Source organism: Schistocerca serialis, chromosome 8 (genome assembly GCF_023864345.2).
Source record: "Schistocerca serialis cubense isolate TAMUIC-IGC-003099 chromosome 8, iqSchSeri2.2, whole genome shotgun sequence".
Taxonomy (NCBI): domain Eukaryota; kingdom Metazoa; phylum Arthropoda; class Insecta; order Orthoptera; family Acrididae; genus Schistocerca; species Schistocerca serialis.
The window spans coordinates 272,244,963-272,263,690 of NC_064645.1; the positions used below are offsets into that span (position 1 = coordinate 272,244,963).

Sequence of the window (18,728 nt, forward strand, 5' to 3'; positions counted from 1 at the left end):
CCAGAGGGTAGGGAAGGTGGTTTGGGGATTTCATAGGGATGAACTAACAGGTTATGAAGGTTAGGTGGACAGCGGAAAGACACTCTTGGTGGAGTGGGGAGGATTTCATGAAGGATTTGAGAAAGTCGTATCCCTGCTCGAGAGCCACATTCAGAATCTGATCCAGTCCCAGAAAGTATCCTGTCACAAGTGGGGCACTCTTTGGGTTCTTCTGTGGGAGGTTCTGGGTTTGAGGGGATGAGGAAGTGGCTCTGGTTATTTGCTTCTGTACCATGTCGGGAGGGTAGTTGCGGGATGCGAAAGCTGTTTTCAAGTTGTTGGTGTAATGGTTCAGGACTTCCGGACTGGAGCAGATTCGTTTGCCACGAAGACCTAGGCTGTAGGGAAGGGACCGTTTGATGTGGAACGGGTGGCAGCTGTCATAATGGAGGTACTGTTGTTTGTTGGTGGGTTTGATGTGGACGGACGTGTGAAGCTGGCCATTGGACAGTTGGAGGTCAACGTCAAGGAAAGTGGCATGGGATTTGGAGTAGGACCAGGTGAATCTGATGGAACCAAAGGAGTTGAAGTTGGAGAGGAAATTCTGGAGTTCTTCTTCACTGTGGGTCCAGATCATGAAGATGTCATCAATAAATCTGTACCAAACTTTGGATTGGCAGGCTTGGGTAACCAAGAAGGCTTCCTCTAAGCGACCCATAAATAGGTTGGCGTACGAGAGGGCCATCCTGGTACCCATGGCTGTTCCCCTTAGTTGTTGGTATGTCTGGCCTTCGAAAGTGAAGAAGTTGTGGGTCTGGATGAAGCTGGCTAAGGTAATGAGGAAAGAGGTTTTAGGTAGGGTGGCAGGTGATCGGTGTGAAAGGAAGTGCTCCATCGCAGTGAGGCCCTGGACGTGCGGAATATTTGTGTATAGGGAAGTGGCATCAATGGTTACAAGGACGGTTTCTGGGGGTAACAGATTGGGTAAGGTTTCCAGGCATTCGAGAAAGTGGTTGGTGTCTTTGATGAAGGATGGGAGACTGCATGTAATGGGTTGAAGGTTACCCACGAGGTTACCCTCTCCCCTTAAAACCCACATCCTTTCGTCTTTCCCTCTCCTGCCCTCTTTCCTGATGAAGCAACCGTTGGTTGCGAAAGCTAGAATTTTGTGTGTATGTTTGTGTTTGTTTGCGTGTCTATCGACCTGCCAGTGCTTTCGTTTGGTAAGTAACATCATCTTTGTTTTTATATATATTTTTCCCACGTGGAATTTTTCCCTCTATTATATTCAATCATTAATTTGAACTCAATAATTACATTATATTTTCAAGAATGAAACTCAGCTATAAATAGCAGTGTGAAAGCAACAACAGTTCACAGTCTGGTTGGAGTCCAGACAGTGATTACACCCAACAGCATAACTCACAGCACATGATGGGGTGGCTGAGTTGGTCATTGAAATATTGTGCAATGAAACAACTTAGCAGAACATCTAGAAGTATACAATTAATCAATCATGTCAAGAAAACCTTAGATATCACTTGACTAATTAACTTTGTACAATATTTCAATAGTTAATCTAATTAAAGTTGGAATGTAGACCATCATTCAGAGAACTTAACGGACATGACTATCTCAGTTCTTAAAATATTGTACATATTGACACATTAAGTGTTCACCTTGAATTTGGATATATGTGTTCAAACAATCTAACTGGGAAAAATCTTAAAAACTACATCTCATTTGTTACCTCATGGAACTGATTTATAGTGGGATCCAAGACGTGTGCCAAATTTAAAAACTATGTTAATGACTATCAGCCAAGTGGAGCAATGTAAAATCTAAACCATCGTGGTGGTTTCTCCACACCTATCTAACAGAGGGTGTTGAAAACCTCACAACTCCTTATTTATTTATTTTTTCCAGAAGAGTCCCCCCACCCCACTGTGAGCCCTTATCTTAGTCCATTTTGCCAAGCCAGAAGAGTGTTAGATTTTAACAACCAAGCAAGACCATTTAAAGCTTCTTAAAAAAATTTAAAATTTAAAATGAAGTTAACCACTACTTGCTGAACAGAACATGCATATACAGTACACAGACACAATAAATTACTTGCTGAGCTTTTAGATCAAATTCTTCTTTAGAGGGTTAAAACTAGAGTTCATAATATCAATTTTAGTTTTAAATGATGTAGCCCAGTGCACAAAAGGAACTGATTCAAATTGACACTGGCCATGGAAGCAGAAGCCTTTGCACTTTTATCAGAAGTAGAAGCTTCTTGGAGTCTCTCCTTGTAGCCTCATACCCTATTCTCTCCATAGATGTCAACAGCTCTATTTTTTTTATGTCAGCTGCTCAACTTTTCCCCTATTCGGGGAATAGTGATATTTATAGTCCATGGTTTACTATAGCACCATTTTTAATTTCTTTTACTCCTCAATTCTGAGCTACTGAATGGTTCCAATATTCAAGGTAAAAGCGTACATAATATTTCCTCTCTGATTGGGGATTTTCAGGGACACTGGATAAACATGAGAGCAGGAGAACTGATGGCTGAAAGGGCAAAAAAGAGTAGCCCCCCCCCACCCCCAAAACACCCCCAAAAAGGAAACATTGTCTGTCTGTTTCCTCGTTGTCATATTCTCATTATAGTCTTCATCTGTCAGAAATCTGCAGACTTCATAATATGCCAGCCGACCTTGGCAACCGTACAAACTTGTTGCAAATTAGCAGCTGTGTGAATCAAGCAATGTATTGCCAGTGACAGGCATCTGTATGGTAATGGCTGCTTCTTCATGATGTTATTTGGATGGCGGCTACAGTCAACATACTGGGACAACAGTATACATTTAGTCAGAGGCCATGGAAAAGACATCTTATTTGCACTTACAGAAGTAAATAATAGGGATGGAACAACAGATGTTGTCATGGTGCATACATGGATAGAAACAGAATTAAACAGGAAATGAAAAAGAGTGGATCTCCGAATTCAGAAAATACAGCCCCTTAAAATGACAAAACACAGACCGAAAGACAGAAACTCACAGCACAGATTACTAACAGATATATTTCAGAGAATAGGAAAAAAAATTAAAATGGCATTTCTCATTAACTAGAATAAGTTGAAATTTACTTACTTGTAGACATTCCACAGACAAACAGGAAAATTTGAAACAAGAGCAGAAATGTAGAATGTCAGTTCAAAAGTCTGACCTGCTGAGATGTTATAAGGGAGATTGAAGTTCCATAGCTCATGGCCAAATATAGAAGTTATCATAAATATTACAATAGCTACCTGAAAGAAAAAGAAAACAAAACTCTTTAATTTGAAACTGTAATAGTAGAGCAATATTTGTGTTGTTATGTTGGCAACATGCAATTTTCACGTTTCTAGAAATGAGGTCTTACACTACTAAAATGTGAATGCAAAAACATTGTTCATATTTATTACATAGCACTTACAACTCAAAAATATTAAAACTGGAATACAGTTCACTATATTCAGCATTAAAAATAAACAAGGCAACTGCTTTTGTAAGCAAATGTTGTAAGGTCTCTACTAATATACTGACGACAGATCCAGTCATCATCTTCAGGTGCTGTGAGTTGCAATGTTGTGAGTATTAACTGTGTACATAGTATGGTTGGAGTCCAGGCAGCGAGTACACATAATAGCACAACATGTAGCACCTACAGAAGACAACTGGGGTGGTCATCAAAACATTGTGCAAAAATGGAAACAAGAACTCAGCTGCACACCTGAAAGTACAACATTAATCAGTCACGCCGAGAAAACCAGAGGGAACACTAATTCACAAATCGTTGGAGCACAACTTAAATACCACATAATTTTTCTAGAATTCTCCCTTCTTTGGCACAAAATGAAATAATTGTATAGCACTGCTGGCCAAGAAACCTCATCTGGTGAAAGTCTTTCTATTCGGCATCACTTTGGTGACTTGCATATCTTTATGATGAAGATGAGACGAAAGAATTAGGATAACACAAGCCTCCAGTCCCCTTGCAAAGAAAATCTCCGACCCAGCTGAGAATCTAACCTGGAACCACAATCTGAAGGCAGTGACACTAACCACTAGACTGTGAGTTGTGGACTTCTTTTGCATAGACGAGTCAACACTCTCAACATCCTATCTCACAGCTACCACTACCTCATTGCTGAAAACAACTGTTTTCTTTGCATAAGTAAAGGCAGCCTCATCAATATTTCACTTTTAATTGGTTCTAGTATTGTGATTGTAGAATGTGGTATGCAGATGGACTAGTATCATCTCAGCACTCATACATTCCATCACAAAGCATAAAATATGAGGGTAATTCAAAAAATTTGTCCATAAAATTATCCTAACTTATTACAACAATACAAAATTTACAACGAAATCTTTTTCAAAATAGTCAACATTCTATTCACTGCACTTGCTTCATCATTGTACAAGCTTTCAAATACCCCCAGAAAAAAGTTTCTCGACTGAGCAATATGCCACATATGCATCATTTCCTTCATCTTTTTACTGGAGATGAATTGCAGACCTGTTAAACCATCTTTAAGTGGACCAGTGAAACGGAAATCTGATTAGGCAAGTTCATGATACTACAACACCTCAAAAAGTGTACTCCTTAGGGTCTGAACAGTATGAGCAGCTATATGTGGATGCACATTGTCACAGGGGAAAATAATAAATAAATTGCAGTTTGACAATAAATCTTTGAAAGTGTTTTCAACTGAAAGCTTCAATTCATAGCAAATCGTTTTACAATAACAATGGCTGTTTACTACTGACCCTTTTTCCATGTAATGCTGCAGAATTGGACATTGTCTCCCAAAATATTGTGAGCATCACTTTCCTGGCAGAGATTGAATCTCCAATTTCTTTTTGGCTAGAGGTTTGGGTTGTTCCTATTCCACACACTGGTGTTTTCTCAACTGCTCAAAGTGATATACCCATGTTTTATCTTCACTGAATATCCTCTGTTCCTGTAACCCCCCTGGCCTCAACCTTCCTTAGTCCCTGTCCTTCACCAACCTATCCCCCTCCAACTCCCAATCCAGCACTACACAGCCTTCTACTCCAACAGTGCACCCACTAGTCTTTCGCACTCCTCTACTTCTCTCCTTCCCCTCCCCCCCCCCCCCCTCCAAACCTCCCGAAACTCCCACAAGCATCACTACAACTTACTCCACCACTACCCTCCTATCCCTCCCCCTCCCTGTCCAAGCCGCCGCCTCCTCCTCAGCCCCACCACCCACAGAGTGCTTTCCCATCAGGTGCAGTTGCCGTACACAGCCCAGCCTCAGCTGCCAGAGACAGTGGTTATGGTGTGTGTGTGTGTGTGTGTGTGTGTGTGTGTGTGTGTGTGTGATCTACTTTCCACGTTTCCCATTGTTTGAAGAAATGGATATCAGCTTTAAAACAGTTATGGTGTACTATCAATTAGGGCAGTAATCCAGAACTGGTGACGCAATAAAACAGAAGAAAGGATGGACAAGGAAGTTTATTATTTTCATTATTTTGGTCAAGGTTTAAAATAAACATAATTTAGTGCAACTGTGGGCTGTTTTTTATTTGAGATGACAAGGAAGTTATTTTTAGGAACTTTTGGCTCATGCAGAGTGATTGCCTTAGGACTAGATAGTTACTCTTTTAATCAAAATAAATATTTGTTTCACTCAAACAAATTCATCTACAAGTCATCTTTATACTTTTGACAAAATTAATTGCAAACTGTCCGTTTCTTGTTGATAAGTCCATGACAAGCTTGTTTCGGCATATGTGTCTTTATCAAGTGTTCCTGTTTGGTTTTGTTTTGCTTTACAGCACAAAAAACAACTGGGGTCATATGCACGCAAGTCAAAAATATAGAGCACAAAGACAGAGAGGAGTTAAAAAACGACTATATGTCAGTCCCAAGTGACATAAGAGCAGACAGCTAAAAACAGGGACATGGAGAAAGTGCTAAAAAACACACCATACGGAAAAGGAGGTCCAAAAGTAAAAATTAAATGGCCTTCGCCATATTTCTTTGGCAGATAAAAAGCAAAACGCGATCAACAGCCTGCGCGTCATTTGCTAAAACGGCTGATAACACTCACAGCAAACCCAAGTGGGAACATAAACAGTTAAAAAATGGGCGTTCCATCAGGAAGTGGTGGACGGTTAAAACTTGGGTGCAATGTGTACCAAGTGGTGTGGCAGTGCCACTTATTAAATGATGATGGCTAAAAAGGCAGTGCCCAATATGCAGTCTAGTTAAAATGACCTCCCGGCAGGAGGGCCAAGAGGAGGTCATCCAAGCCGCTGGGAGAGGTTTAATAAGCTGGAGCTTATTCCCGTGAAAGGAGGACCATTGTTGATGCCAAAGGGACACCACCACCTGACATGCAGCAACACAGAGATCATCAGAGGGAATATAGGAACTAGCGGCCTGAGGTACTGTAGTACTTCAAGAATTTCGGGGTAAATTCTAGAAACACTTGGCTCTCCACCACTCTGAACAACTGATATTTTAATGATGAGGGTGAGAGAACCTTTTTACTGTGCCACACATATCTGTGTGTGCAGGAGGGACAGCTGCCACGAGAAGCCAGGAGCTGCGTCAGACAAGCTGCCCCGACAACTGGTTACCAGCAGCGCCTTGGAATTTATATCAAAAAGTTAAAGAGTGTTTGTATAATGTTCCATGGTTTGTGGTGTCATGAGGATTGTTACAGAGACAGATGGAGCGTGTCTTGTATAGAGATTCTTACTTCACATCCTGGCTCTGCATGAGGCAGCACGTATGTAATTGTACGGGTGTTTTGTTGATTCTGACATTTATCTTGAAACCAGTTGGCTTGCTGGAGCTTGTGCAGAATAATTGTTGCTTTGGGGATGAGAGCTGAAAATATATTATTGTTGAACTGAAAAGATTCTACGAGTACATGATTTAATTCAAGAATAGAAAGTTGGTTAATATTATTCCCTTTAACCTGATACAGTCTTCAGAGAAGAATTAAACGGTGAGAGCGACGTAGCTGATGGCCCAAAGAACAGGATTGGCTGCACGCACAATGTATGAGTCAACTGGAAGAGACATGTGAGTTGTGCAACCCAACACAGCACTGTCTCTTGTCGTCCAAGAAATTAGGAAGCGAATGAAGGCCAAGGTTAACAAGAGCCGCTTCATGAACCCAAGGTTGTGAAGGGCTCACACCCATCAGGAAAGTTGCAGGTAGTGTGAAGTTAAGCCACCGTAGCAAGTGCCAAAAGCGAACACCAGGAGGTAACAGAGAAGAGGGACGTGCCCCATACTGGCGATCGAAGGAACCGCCGAAGAAGAAGGCACAGAATGGGTGGCCACGCATGGCAGACAAACGGCATGCATACCTGCTAAGGAGAAAGTCACAGCAGTAGAGGGTTTCCTATCGAGCATGAGCCCCATAAATTTCGTAGTTTCAACGAATGGAAGGGCAACAGGCCCAAGATGTATAGATGGTGGGAGAAACCAACTGCATCACCAGAAATTCATACAGATGGTTTTGTCAGTGGAAAAGCGAAAGCCATTGTCGATGCTGCAGGAGTAAAGATGATCAAGACATCGCTGAAGATGCTGCTCAATGAAATAAGTCCATGAAGAACAGCAATAGATGGCAAAATCATCACCAAAACGGGAGTCAGAGATGCCATCAGAAGACAGGCCATTACAGGGTTAATGGCGATAGCAAAGAGGACGATGATCAGGACGAAATCTTGAGGCACACATGTGAATGTAGTCTTTCCCGTTGTATACTGCTGATGAAATCTTCTTGGGCTTCCATTCGGGTAGCTGTGTCGAAAATCCGCGATGTTTCAATGAGTGTCATTCTCATCTCTTCTGGCGAAGATCTTCTTGGGCTTCCATTCAGGTAGCTGCATCGAAAATCCGCGATGTTTCAAAGAGCGTCATTCTCATCATCTTCGCCAGAAGAGGTGAGAATGACACTCATTGAAACGTTGCGGATTTTCGATGCAGCTACCTGGATGGAAGCCCGAGAAGATTTCATCACCTGAGGCACACAGTTTTTCTGGATAAAGGTGTCCGACAAGGCAGAGCCCACACACACCTTGAAAACTCGATCTTTTAAAAATTACTGAAGGAAACAGGGCAGGCGGCCACAGAAGCGCCACGTATAAAGAGCACGGAGGATACCAGTTCTGCAGAAGGTGTTGTAGGACTTCTCCAAATCGGAAAACACAGTCACAGTCTGGGATTTCTGCTGAAAACCATTCATGACACAGATGGACAAAGTGATGAGATGGTCAACTGCAGAACACTTTGCTCAAAATCCACACTATGCATTCATCAGTAAATTGCGAGACTGGAGCCACCATACCAGCCGAGCATGAACCATACATTCCATCACCTTGCAAACGCAGGTGGTGAGAGAGATGGGGCAGTAGCCAGAAGGAAGGTTTTTGTCCTTACCGGGCTTAAGTATGGGTATGATGGTGGCTTCACGCCAACGTCCGGGAAATGTACTCTCTGCCCAGATGTGGTTGTACGTGTTAAGCAGAAAGTGCTTGCCCGCAAGAGAAATGTGCTGCAACATCTGAATTTGGACAGCGTCTGGCCCTGGGGCGGAGGATTGGGGTGAAGTGAGAGCATGATCAATAGTGTTCTCTTGCACAATACAAAAGTTTCCTGTTGACATTACATTCATATATCACCTGATTCTATATGTATGTAATAGAATATGAGATTTCATCTTGTATTATACTTCCATCTAGATGGAATGACGTCTATGAACCATCTTCAAATGTAAGATCTTTTATGTACTTTGTTGTTAACATAGGTCACCAATTTACTTTCTGTACATAATAGTGAAATTTCATGTTTTTTTTTTGACAGCCGATAAAATGACAGATAGTTCCAATGATGATTTATGTTCACAAATAAATTATGCAAGCTGTGGGCGCAGCAGAGAAGAATTTATTCATCTACAAGTCTTCCCATTAAAACAATTCTCACTTTTTTCCATCACATCAACAGTCATCAAGGCCTGACATGAACAATGTGAGAAAACAATTGTCACTAATTTTATTAACTGCAATTTAGAGCCTTATTCTCTAAATATCTCAAAGACACAATTAACAGAGGAAAGACTATCTCACATTATGCAATGAACTCTTGCAACCAAATGCAGGTTTTTGGGAACAACAGACAAAACAATGGGGAAATGTTGATAACAAAATCCTGAGAAATTAATAAATTACTGTTACAATGAAGACAAAGTGAATACCAGTGATCGATGAGTAAAGTAGGCGTAGATGAGAAAAAAACAGAGGAGATGACTGCATGTAGAAATAACTGCTGGCATATGGCACCACTTATGGTGTAAACTTGTTTTCCAATGAGCATTGACTGGTACAAACATGCAACAGTAGTCCTCCTGACTGTTTCTGAACGATCCTCTGGCAGGACAAAGTAAAATATTTGGAACAAAATATACCATATACTCAGACTACATGCAATGTGTGATCTATGTCGAAAGTGGCTCTATGAGGCTGTTATATACATGACAAAAGGGTGCTGTCTGTGGTAGTGACATTCACTTCCTCGTATTAAGGTGTTTGATAATGTTCTGCCCTTTGTCCCACATCTTGTTTTACATCCAATCTATCAAGCTGTACAGTTACTCTGTGGTATGGGGAACTTCCTGGAGCCACTATTCACCTTGGCTGGCCTATGAAGCCTACAGATTTGATCTCAAGAAATGACGTATGTAACAATGTGGAAGAAACATATAATCATCACAGATGACATGTTCATAACCTGGCTGAAATGTGTATTTTGTTTCTCTTCAAAATGGCTGACAAATTTGCAGTGAGTACTTGACAAAAGCAACAACTTTTTTGATGGAGTGTATGTTGAGCAAATGCATGAAAACAGATGTCGACAGAAGTGTTAAAGACATTATATGTAATTTAACAGTTATTTGCAAGTGTTAAATGTGAACTAGTGTCGAAATAGTTATTGTCAACAAATACCAATGCAGTTACGGCCCTCCACAACCATTTAATACATTACTATAAAGCAGAAAATGGAATTACCTTCGGTTGGAGCAAAAGAACAAACAAATACAAAACTGACAATTCTTTCTAAAATGTGTCCACTGTAACTTAACACTTTTAATGGAGCTGCTGGAAGGACAAGGAAGAGTTACCTTCCTGCCTCAAGGAAAAGAAGCAGTTCAGAGGGAACAAGCCTTTCTCATAACATATATTTATGTCTCACACATCTCTGAAAGCAGAAGTAATGCATGGAGCTAATGAACTAATTTCCATACAACGACAATCAAATGGAATTGGTTTTTATTGTCAAGTTCAATAGTGCTGCAAATTGTGTAAAATAAAAATGAAACACAGCATTAAAATTTGATTACTAATAAAACAAAGCAACACTGTTTGATAACTAAGGGGGGAGTAACTGGCAAAAAGTCAATACTGGCTTGAACTCTTTAGACTTCTTCAGATTCCTGTCTTCAAGCAGCTCCCACTGGGTGTGTCAAGATACAATGCACACATGGTAAGGTAAGGAATAAAAAGAGAAGAACGCAGACAACAAACAAAATGACTAGAAACAGTAAAGATAGTAACATTGCTTTTTCTTATTACATAAAGTAACGATTTTTTGTTGTTAACACATCTCTTAATTTGTCTTGTCTTAAATGAATAGTTACCAGCATAGAAGCATCATATCCCCATGGAAGGAACAGAACTCCAGTGTTGTACTTCTCCCAGTGCGAAAGATGAAAATTTACGAAGACATTCCATAGACAATAATACATTCGTAGTGTAGAAATGCTGTACGTTGTGCGACCAAAAATTGAGTACATGCATGTTGGTATGAGAACTGCACTCCAAGAATCAAGACCGTGGTCAAACAGTTCTCCGAGTGGTCCACTTGTTTGAGTGCGTCGTGCTTGCTTGCCATCAATTCCATCTGTATTTTTAATATGAAACAATGTCACAATGAAAATTATATTACATCAATTTAATATTAACTAAAAAACACACAAATTAAAGCTCCAGCAGAACATACATTTCTTCAATTCCCTTCAGCATTAAGAAACTGTAACTACTGTGGCCCATTAACATTATATTGGATGGTGTCACAATATTTATGAGTTTCAGCATTATCACTTCAAAAGAAAAGTCTCAAACAGCAGAACCATATAGATGTATCATCTACTGGAAAACTAAGTGATGATGGCTACTTCAGGTAACACTACAATTCTTTGTAACATTCAGTAAGCCATAAACAAAAGATAATTACAATAGCAACATCTTGAACCACTGGAAAGTAGAAATAATACAAATAAATGAACAAATATTCCCTGAAACATGATAGAACAGAGTCAACAGGAATTGAAGAGGTGGCTTAATAGCACAAAAAGCACATGTTATGAGCCAATCATAAAGGTTGCTCCAATAATCAAGTTGAGTTGAGATGACTTATTTATAGACTTTTATGAGTAAGGGTCTATCTACTCCCAAAGAAATATTTCTAATGTAACACATCCGCAGGTCTGATTCACAAATTTACTTAAGCTCGCGTGTCACTCCATCACTGATGCGACAGCAGTGCTCATAATACATGAAGACAAACTTCTATCATAATGCATCAATATAAATGGCACCCTTTTTGCGACATAACACGCCAACAAATTATGCCTCATAACATGCATTTTTTGGAGTACATTCAATTTATGTTTACCCCACCTTCAGGTGTTTACATTTGTTTATGCATTCTTTCCTTATGACATTTTACAACAGCTGTCGCAAAAAATACAGTTAAAAAATTCTGCAGCACTTTGCTCTTCCCCTCTGACAAATTTCTTCCATGGGATGGACTGAAAAGGAAGGAAGGAGAAGGAAGGAATGAAGATTGGTTTTAACGTCTCATTGACCTTGAGGTCATTAGCGATAGAGCACAAGCTCAGATTGTGTCAAGTATGAGGAAGGACATCGGCCGTGCCCATTCAAAGGAACCCTCCCAGCATTTTCCTGGAGAAGTTTAGGGAAATCACGGAAAAACTAAGTCTGGATGACCAGATGTGGGTTTGAACCATCATCCTCCCAAATGCAAGACCATTATGCTAATCACTGTGCCACCTCGCTTGGTGGACAGCACTGAAAAACAACTGCGGGCCAAATCTGGCCTGCGAGCCATCTATTGCCCATTTCTGTTCTACAGAGTATGTCTGAAATTATAAATTCACACTGGTTACAAATCATGTGATCTTAGCCCACATGTGATTTAATATTTAGGTTGCTTTCTTTGCATTTGTGTGTGTGGCTTCTACTTTTACTGGTGTGCCAAGTACTGAATAAATGAAGCAAACAATAATGCAATACAAAAACTTGATACATTATGGAAGTGGCAGTGATATGTAAACATCACAGACTATGTTCATTGCAAAATTCAGCTGCTTACATTGAGGAAAAAAAATTACCAAAATTCAAAAGCCACCCACATGATTTAGTTGACTTATGGTAGCAAACGTATTTAAAAAAAAAAAAAAAAAAAAAAAAAAAAAAAAAAAAAATCATTTTATCTGAGCATCAGCATGACTGTCTCTTACTGCATACTTGCCGTTCGAACATATTTATCGCTATCTCGAGAAACATGAGCATCAATCATGGGCACTACTTGTACTGTTCTCCGTCCTAACTTTTAATTCCTTTGTATTAAATTGTGATCAGTTGTTTTATTCAATAAAAATTACACTACTCTATTGTTTCCAAACAATCATATCAAATTTGAATATTTGTCCAATATTTATACTTCTTGTTATAACAACACGGCAACTAAAAAGTAAATAACCAACCTTCTCTCAGTGTTTCACAATGATAGTGTAAAATGATAAAACAACAAACTGCATGCCATAAAGTTTATATTACATTAGTTCATCTAAATCTTTAATTTTCACCTGGGATACATTTATCAATTTTCCTTTTATTTATATTTTTTACTCCCTTACATAATTTACATCTGTTTATGATTATTATTTCATAAAAAATAAAGACAATAAACTCAACAATGAAAATAATGTTATCTTACCCAAAGTATAGGCTAAAAAAATGTTAATGGCTGCAGCTGCCCAAAGCCATCTTGGTATGGGAGCAACTTCTGGGTGATCATCACTTGACGCATAAAATTCATAGTCGTAATAAGAAAACAGAATGAAATTAAATACAGTAAACAAGAAACCAGCAAATGTCAGAACATTCGGGGCAATCCATTTTGGGCAAAACTGAAACAGAAAGACCATTACCCAATTACTTTCACTTACTTTGGAGGTGGAAAATTAAAAAATTAAAAATAACTAAGACATAAATTTGAAAAATAAAAAGAAAGAATATATTTATAATGTGTGTTTATAATTGTACAAAGAGCAACAATGCTATTAAATTTCCTAAACAGTTTCAACATTATTCAAATCTCTTATTGTTACAAGAATTTTAACCTCTGAAGCTGCATCGTGTGTTTCATTTCTGTCATAGCCTTTCCCATCATTTCATTCTCCATCCAACCACTCTGAATTATTTACCACTGTCCACACTGTTTTTGTATTTAATTAAAGTTATTCTTTAGTTTGATATCAACTTTACAAAATTTTTCCACTAACTAGCGGTTATTCAATCTACCACCAATTTTCAACATTCTTCTGTATCTGCACATCTCAATAGCTTTTGTTGTCTTCTGCTTATCCTCCATGTTTCACTTTAGTACAAGATAGATTCCATACATATATCTTCAGAAAGGACTGCTTCACACTTAAATTTGTATTTGATGTTTACAAATTTCTCTTTTCCAGAAACATTCTTCTTGCTGTTGCCAGTCTGCATTTTAAATCCTCTCTACCTTGGACATTGTGTCATTTTGCAGCCCAAATAGTGAAACTCATCATCTACTTTTGGTGTATCTAATTGTTAGTAGAAACTTTACTATACATTTTAAATCAGAGTGGAAAATAAGCCTTTTGAATATACTAGTCCACATTAATACGGATGGACAAGAATCAAAAAATGAAGCACTTACATACTATAGGGGCCACATGTTACGTTTATTTCAATTTCAGAGACAAAGGACAATGGAAAAAAGGCAGTAGAGCGAGATTTTGTAGGATACGATGCGGACGAGCACTATGGAAATTTTATACAGGGGAAAATAATGTTATCATCTCCAAAGATGAAATCCTTCACACAAAACCAGATGAATTACTTCTGCATAACACTGAGAAAATGAATCAAGAAGTCTTCCACAGAGGAAGAGGGAGACTCTCCTAAAGACTTGGAACATATAAATGATGAAGGTAGAAATGAAGAAGGCTTTCACAAATCACTCCACTCAAGACTAAAACACCATCATCACAGTTGGTAAACTGTCAAAGATAAGGAGGATCCTGAAGGTTACAAAAGAGTACAAATCATTAAATACAATATCAGGTGCAAACAGGCTATGGAGAATAAAATGAAGTTATAAGAAGATATCAGACTTGAAAGTTGACAAATTTACCAAAAAGATCAAGGGCCATACCTTATAAATGGGTTTTTCTGAATAAAATCCAAATATAATGGCAATGTAGGCAAATATAAGGTATGACTTGTCATTAAAGAGTTAATCACCATGGTGACATTGTTAACATAATAAAGGAATGTTTGTAATCAAAGTTAAACATAATTTATACAATGTTGCTGCAAATGAGAAAAATGTAAATTACAATGCCAAATGAACCTACTGCATTTTTATATGGAAAACTAGAAGAAATTAAACAGTGCAATAACAAGAATACTGATAAATTTTGAGACTCAAAAAGAGTTTGTACAGTCCCAAGTGAGCTCCAAAATGTTGGAACATTCATTCTGGAGCTTTTCTATAGTTAGCAGGACTCAAGACAAGTGATGCAGACTTATACTTACACACTAAGAACACCGAATATGAAAGAAATACTTATTGTGGCTCTTCATGTGGATGATGAATTTGTTTCTCCTTTAGATCCATAAGACACTGAAAATTTTATTAGAAAATGTATGAAGAGGTTATTCTTGCCTTAAAAAAGGGAGATGTGCACAACATATGGCCCACTCTTTTATATAAGGGGTGGGTGTGGGAGATGGAGGCTTAGAGTAACCTTGCTGATGGCTTTCTGATATGTCAGCTTCATACATCATAGAGATCAGGATGAGAAAATTTTAACTACGTATTAACTGCAGGAGCATTCTCGGTGAGGTCCCACCATTAGTCCCATTAATAATAATAATAATAATAATGTCCACATACTGCTAAGTAAGAGAAGGCTAGCTGAAACCAGAAACGGTCAAGCAGCAAAATCTAGATGCTAATCATGGTGGTGCAATAACTGAAATAAAGAACTCAATAGTTCCTAGTGAGATTATTATGGACTCTCAATATAAAAATAATTTGTGTAAAGGTAAGCACTGAAGGTGGGTCAAACATAGTAATTTCATGCTTTTACGGACAACATGCCTCAGGAGCTACCGTAGCAGAACACTTACGAGAAAACTCTGTGAATAACGCACGTAAATTTCTTATCCTGCTACTGTAATAAGAGGAGATTTCAACTTTCCAGCTCTAGAAAGGAAGTCATACAATTTGTATGAGTGACAAAGACAATGATTTGTTTGAGATTTTTCTGAATGTCTGCTCTGAAAGTTATTTAGAGCAGTTAGAAGAACTGACTTATGACAACAACCTCTTCGATCTTTTCATGTTTAACAGATCCGAGCTTTTCAAGTCAGTTGCTGCCAAGGAAGGAATCAGTGACCATAAGGCTGTTATGGCATCACTGATTACAGTTGTTAAAATGTATATTAATAAAGGCACCCAGATTGAGTGGTTAACATCTGACATCCGTCTCTGGGTACAAATATATGTATCACAAATGGATAAAATTCAAAAGCACTATACAATAGACTTCAAATTTGTATGAGGAAAGTAAGATTGTGAGGGATGGGTAAGACATAACATGTTTCAACAGTAGTGAATTAAACTCTTGTTAACAAACAAGAGTTTAATGAAGAAAAAATGTGAGGAAGAACAATTACACGAGAAGTATCGATAAATTCAAAAATAAATTTGTGCTGACCATTCTAACAAAAAATTCTGTATAGTTATGGTCTAACAAAAAGTCAGTAAAATAATTTACTGAGTCACTCAGAGACCATTCTGGCACCCAATTGGAAGATATCACACAGAAAACCAAAATACGAAATTTGGTCTTCCAAGATTGAAAGAATGTAATGTATGGTTCTCTCACTCATCCATACAATCACAACACAAATGTCAAAATGATTTTGAGATACGTAACAGGGGAATAAAAAAATCAACTAAAATTGTTAAGGCAACCAGGTGTTATGAGCTACCTGAACAAAAAACAACTCATTCTAGCAGCATTTTAGTGTAGATTGCAGGAGAAATGAATGAATTTAAGTAGCTGGAAAAAGGTGCATGGCGTTCCCGGTATCAAGAAAGATCATCGGAACAGTGCATCAATCTGTTTTAGCTTTGGAACATATTTTATGCTTATTAATTATGATCTTTCTGAAGAATGGAAACCACTTGTGTTGGAATCAGCATAGCTTCTGCAAATCCCAATCTTGTAAAACTCAATCAATTCAGTTTGTCCACAAGACACCCAAAAGGGCAGCAGATATAAAGGAACCCATGTTGATAATGAGTTTTTTTTAATTCTGGAAGGCATTCAACACAGTTTGACACAGCAGTTTTTTGATCAAAATATGAGTTAACACAATAGCAGGGATCGAGCTCAGAACTTTCTAGCAGGTAGAATATGACAAGTCATTCTTCAATGGTACAAAATCTTTAGATATAAAAGTAATTTCCAGAGCTCCAAGCAAGTCTGGCTATTTGTGGATGATGCTGGTGTAAATGGGAAAGTTCCAATGGCAGATAACTGTAGCAAACTGCATGAAGACCTGTAGAAAATTGTCACTTGATGCGGGGGTTAGTAAATAACACACAGTACAGATAAAAGAAACGTATTGTGCGTAAGCAGGTAGAAAGTTTCATTATTGTTCGACTACACAGTTGGCAGCCAATCATGGAAAATGTCCAGTAATAACCTTCCGGAGTATGCCAAAGTAGAAAAAGTACATAGAATTAGCTGCAAGAAAAGCAGATGCCAGAGTGAGATTAAGAAGAATAATTCAAAGGAAATATAATTAATCTCTGAAAGACGTATTGAAGTATCACATAAACTCCTTGGATGTATGATTCTGAGAACCGCTAATTAGTCTTGGACCCTTATCAGGTTGGACTAACAAGTGTTTTAGAGAAGCTACAAATAAGGATAAGAAATTTCACCAAGGGTATGTTTAATAAACATGAGAGATGAAGCTTATCTAACTACAGTGGCAGGCACTACAAGGGAGATGGTCTACGTCACAGAGAAATACACTGTTAAAATTACAAGAGCCTATGTTCAAAGAAGAGTCAGGCAATATACTATTTCCCCTTGCGATAATGACATGGGAAAAATTGGACAAATATAGACTCGTATGGTAACTTCATAGCAGTCATTTTTCCCATTTATCATTCACAACTGCAACACAGAAGCTGGTAAATCACGCTGGTACCAGACATACCTTCTTCTACACAGCAAAATGTGGCTTGCAGAGTACAGATGTAGAACTTGGCTTTAGCTAAAGCATGTTCTGATGATGGTGCAGTAAATGCAGACAAGTGCAGCGAAATTATTGCAAGTTCCAATACTCAAGAATGCACACCTGTTCGAACACCAAGAATAAAGGAAACAGAAGTTGAAGGTACAGAGAAAAGTTATTTCCACTTTCGCCAAGTACGAGGAGGAACGAGATGAAGACCTTAAAAGTGTAATTAAAAATCAACATTTCATGCCACTGTTCTGAAAGTCTGTGGTATTGTTATCAATGATTTACAGACAAGCAAAATGGGGCCAGCCACAACACCAGCTCAAAATAGCTACCCCACTTGCGAATGCACGAAGGAAATATAGCATACTCTCATAAGTTTCCTGAGCAGTGAAGGTACAAAACCTTTTGAAATGCATGGTGGTGAATATGTGAGTGGAGTAGAAAGTTTAGAAATGATGTGACTTCTGCGACAGATGCTCAGTGCCAGGCCAGGCACATAGTGTTGTGACACCTGAGTTTACTACACCATTTGAGGACAGTGTGATGGAAAATTGCCATGTGATGGCAGATGAAATAGCCGCAAATATGAATGTTAGTCATGGCTCAGCACATCACATCACATCATTCATGAAGTCCTTAAGTTCCACAAAGAATCTGCAAGATGGGTGCCATGGCAGCTCACTTCAGAACAAAAAGAGCAATGCGTTGACACCTGCAAAGAACTTTTTGTTGTGATTTAAAGCAGAAAGTGATGGCTTCTTCATGATAATCATTATGGGAGATGACACTTGGGTACACTACTATGAACCCAAAATGAAGAGAGCAAGTGAGGAATGGTGCCACTTCTCATCACCAAAACCCAAGAAGTTACAGTGCAGCCATCTGCAGGGAAGGTCCTGTGGACTCTCTTTTGGGATGTATGACACGCTGTCTTGAAACATTACACGACAAGGGAAACATTATCACCAGTGTGTCATATTCCAATACGTTAAAAAATATCAGATTCAACCTGCAATAAGAACCAAGCAATGTGGACTTACAACTACAGCTGTCATT

General features: G+C 38.6%; 1 protein-coding gene across 1 annotated transcript in view; it reads right to left on the reverse strand.

Moving 5' to 3' along the window:
* Positions 1 to 18,728, reverse strand: part of LOC126416811 (ethanolaminephosphotransferase 1-like) — an 87,570-nt gene that overhangs the window by 39,029 nt on the left and 29,813 nt on the right. The window contains exons 3-5 of the mRNA XM_050084693.1: positions 13,078 to 13,270; positions 10,694 to 10,956; positions 3,117 to 3,274 (exon numbers count right to left, since the gene is read on the reverse strand). Of these exons, the coding sequence (XP_049940650.1) occupies positions 3,117 to 3,274; positions 10,694 to 10,956; positions 13,078 to 13,270 (614 nt within the window). The remainder of the gene's footprint in view (positions 1 to 3,116; positions 3,275 to 10,693; positions 10,957 to 13,077; positions 13,271 to 18,728) is intronic.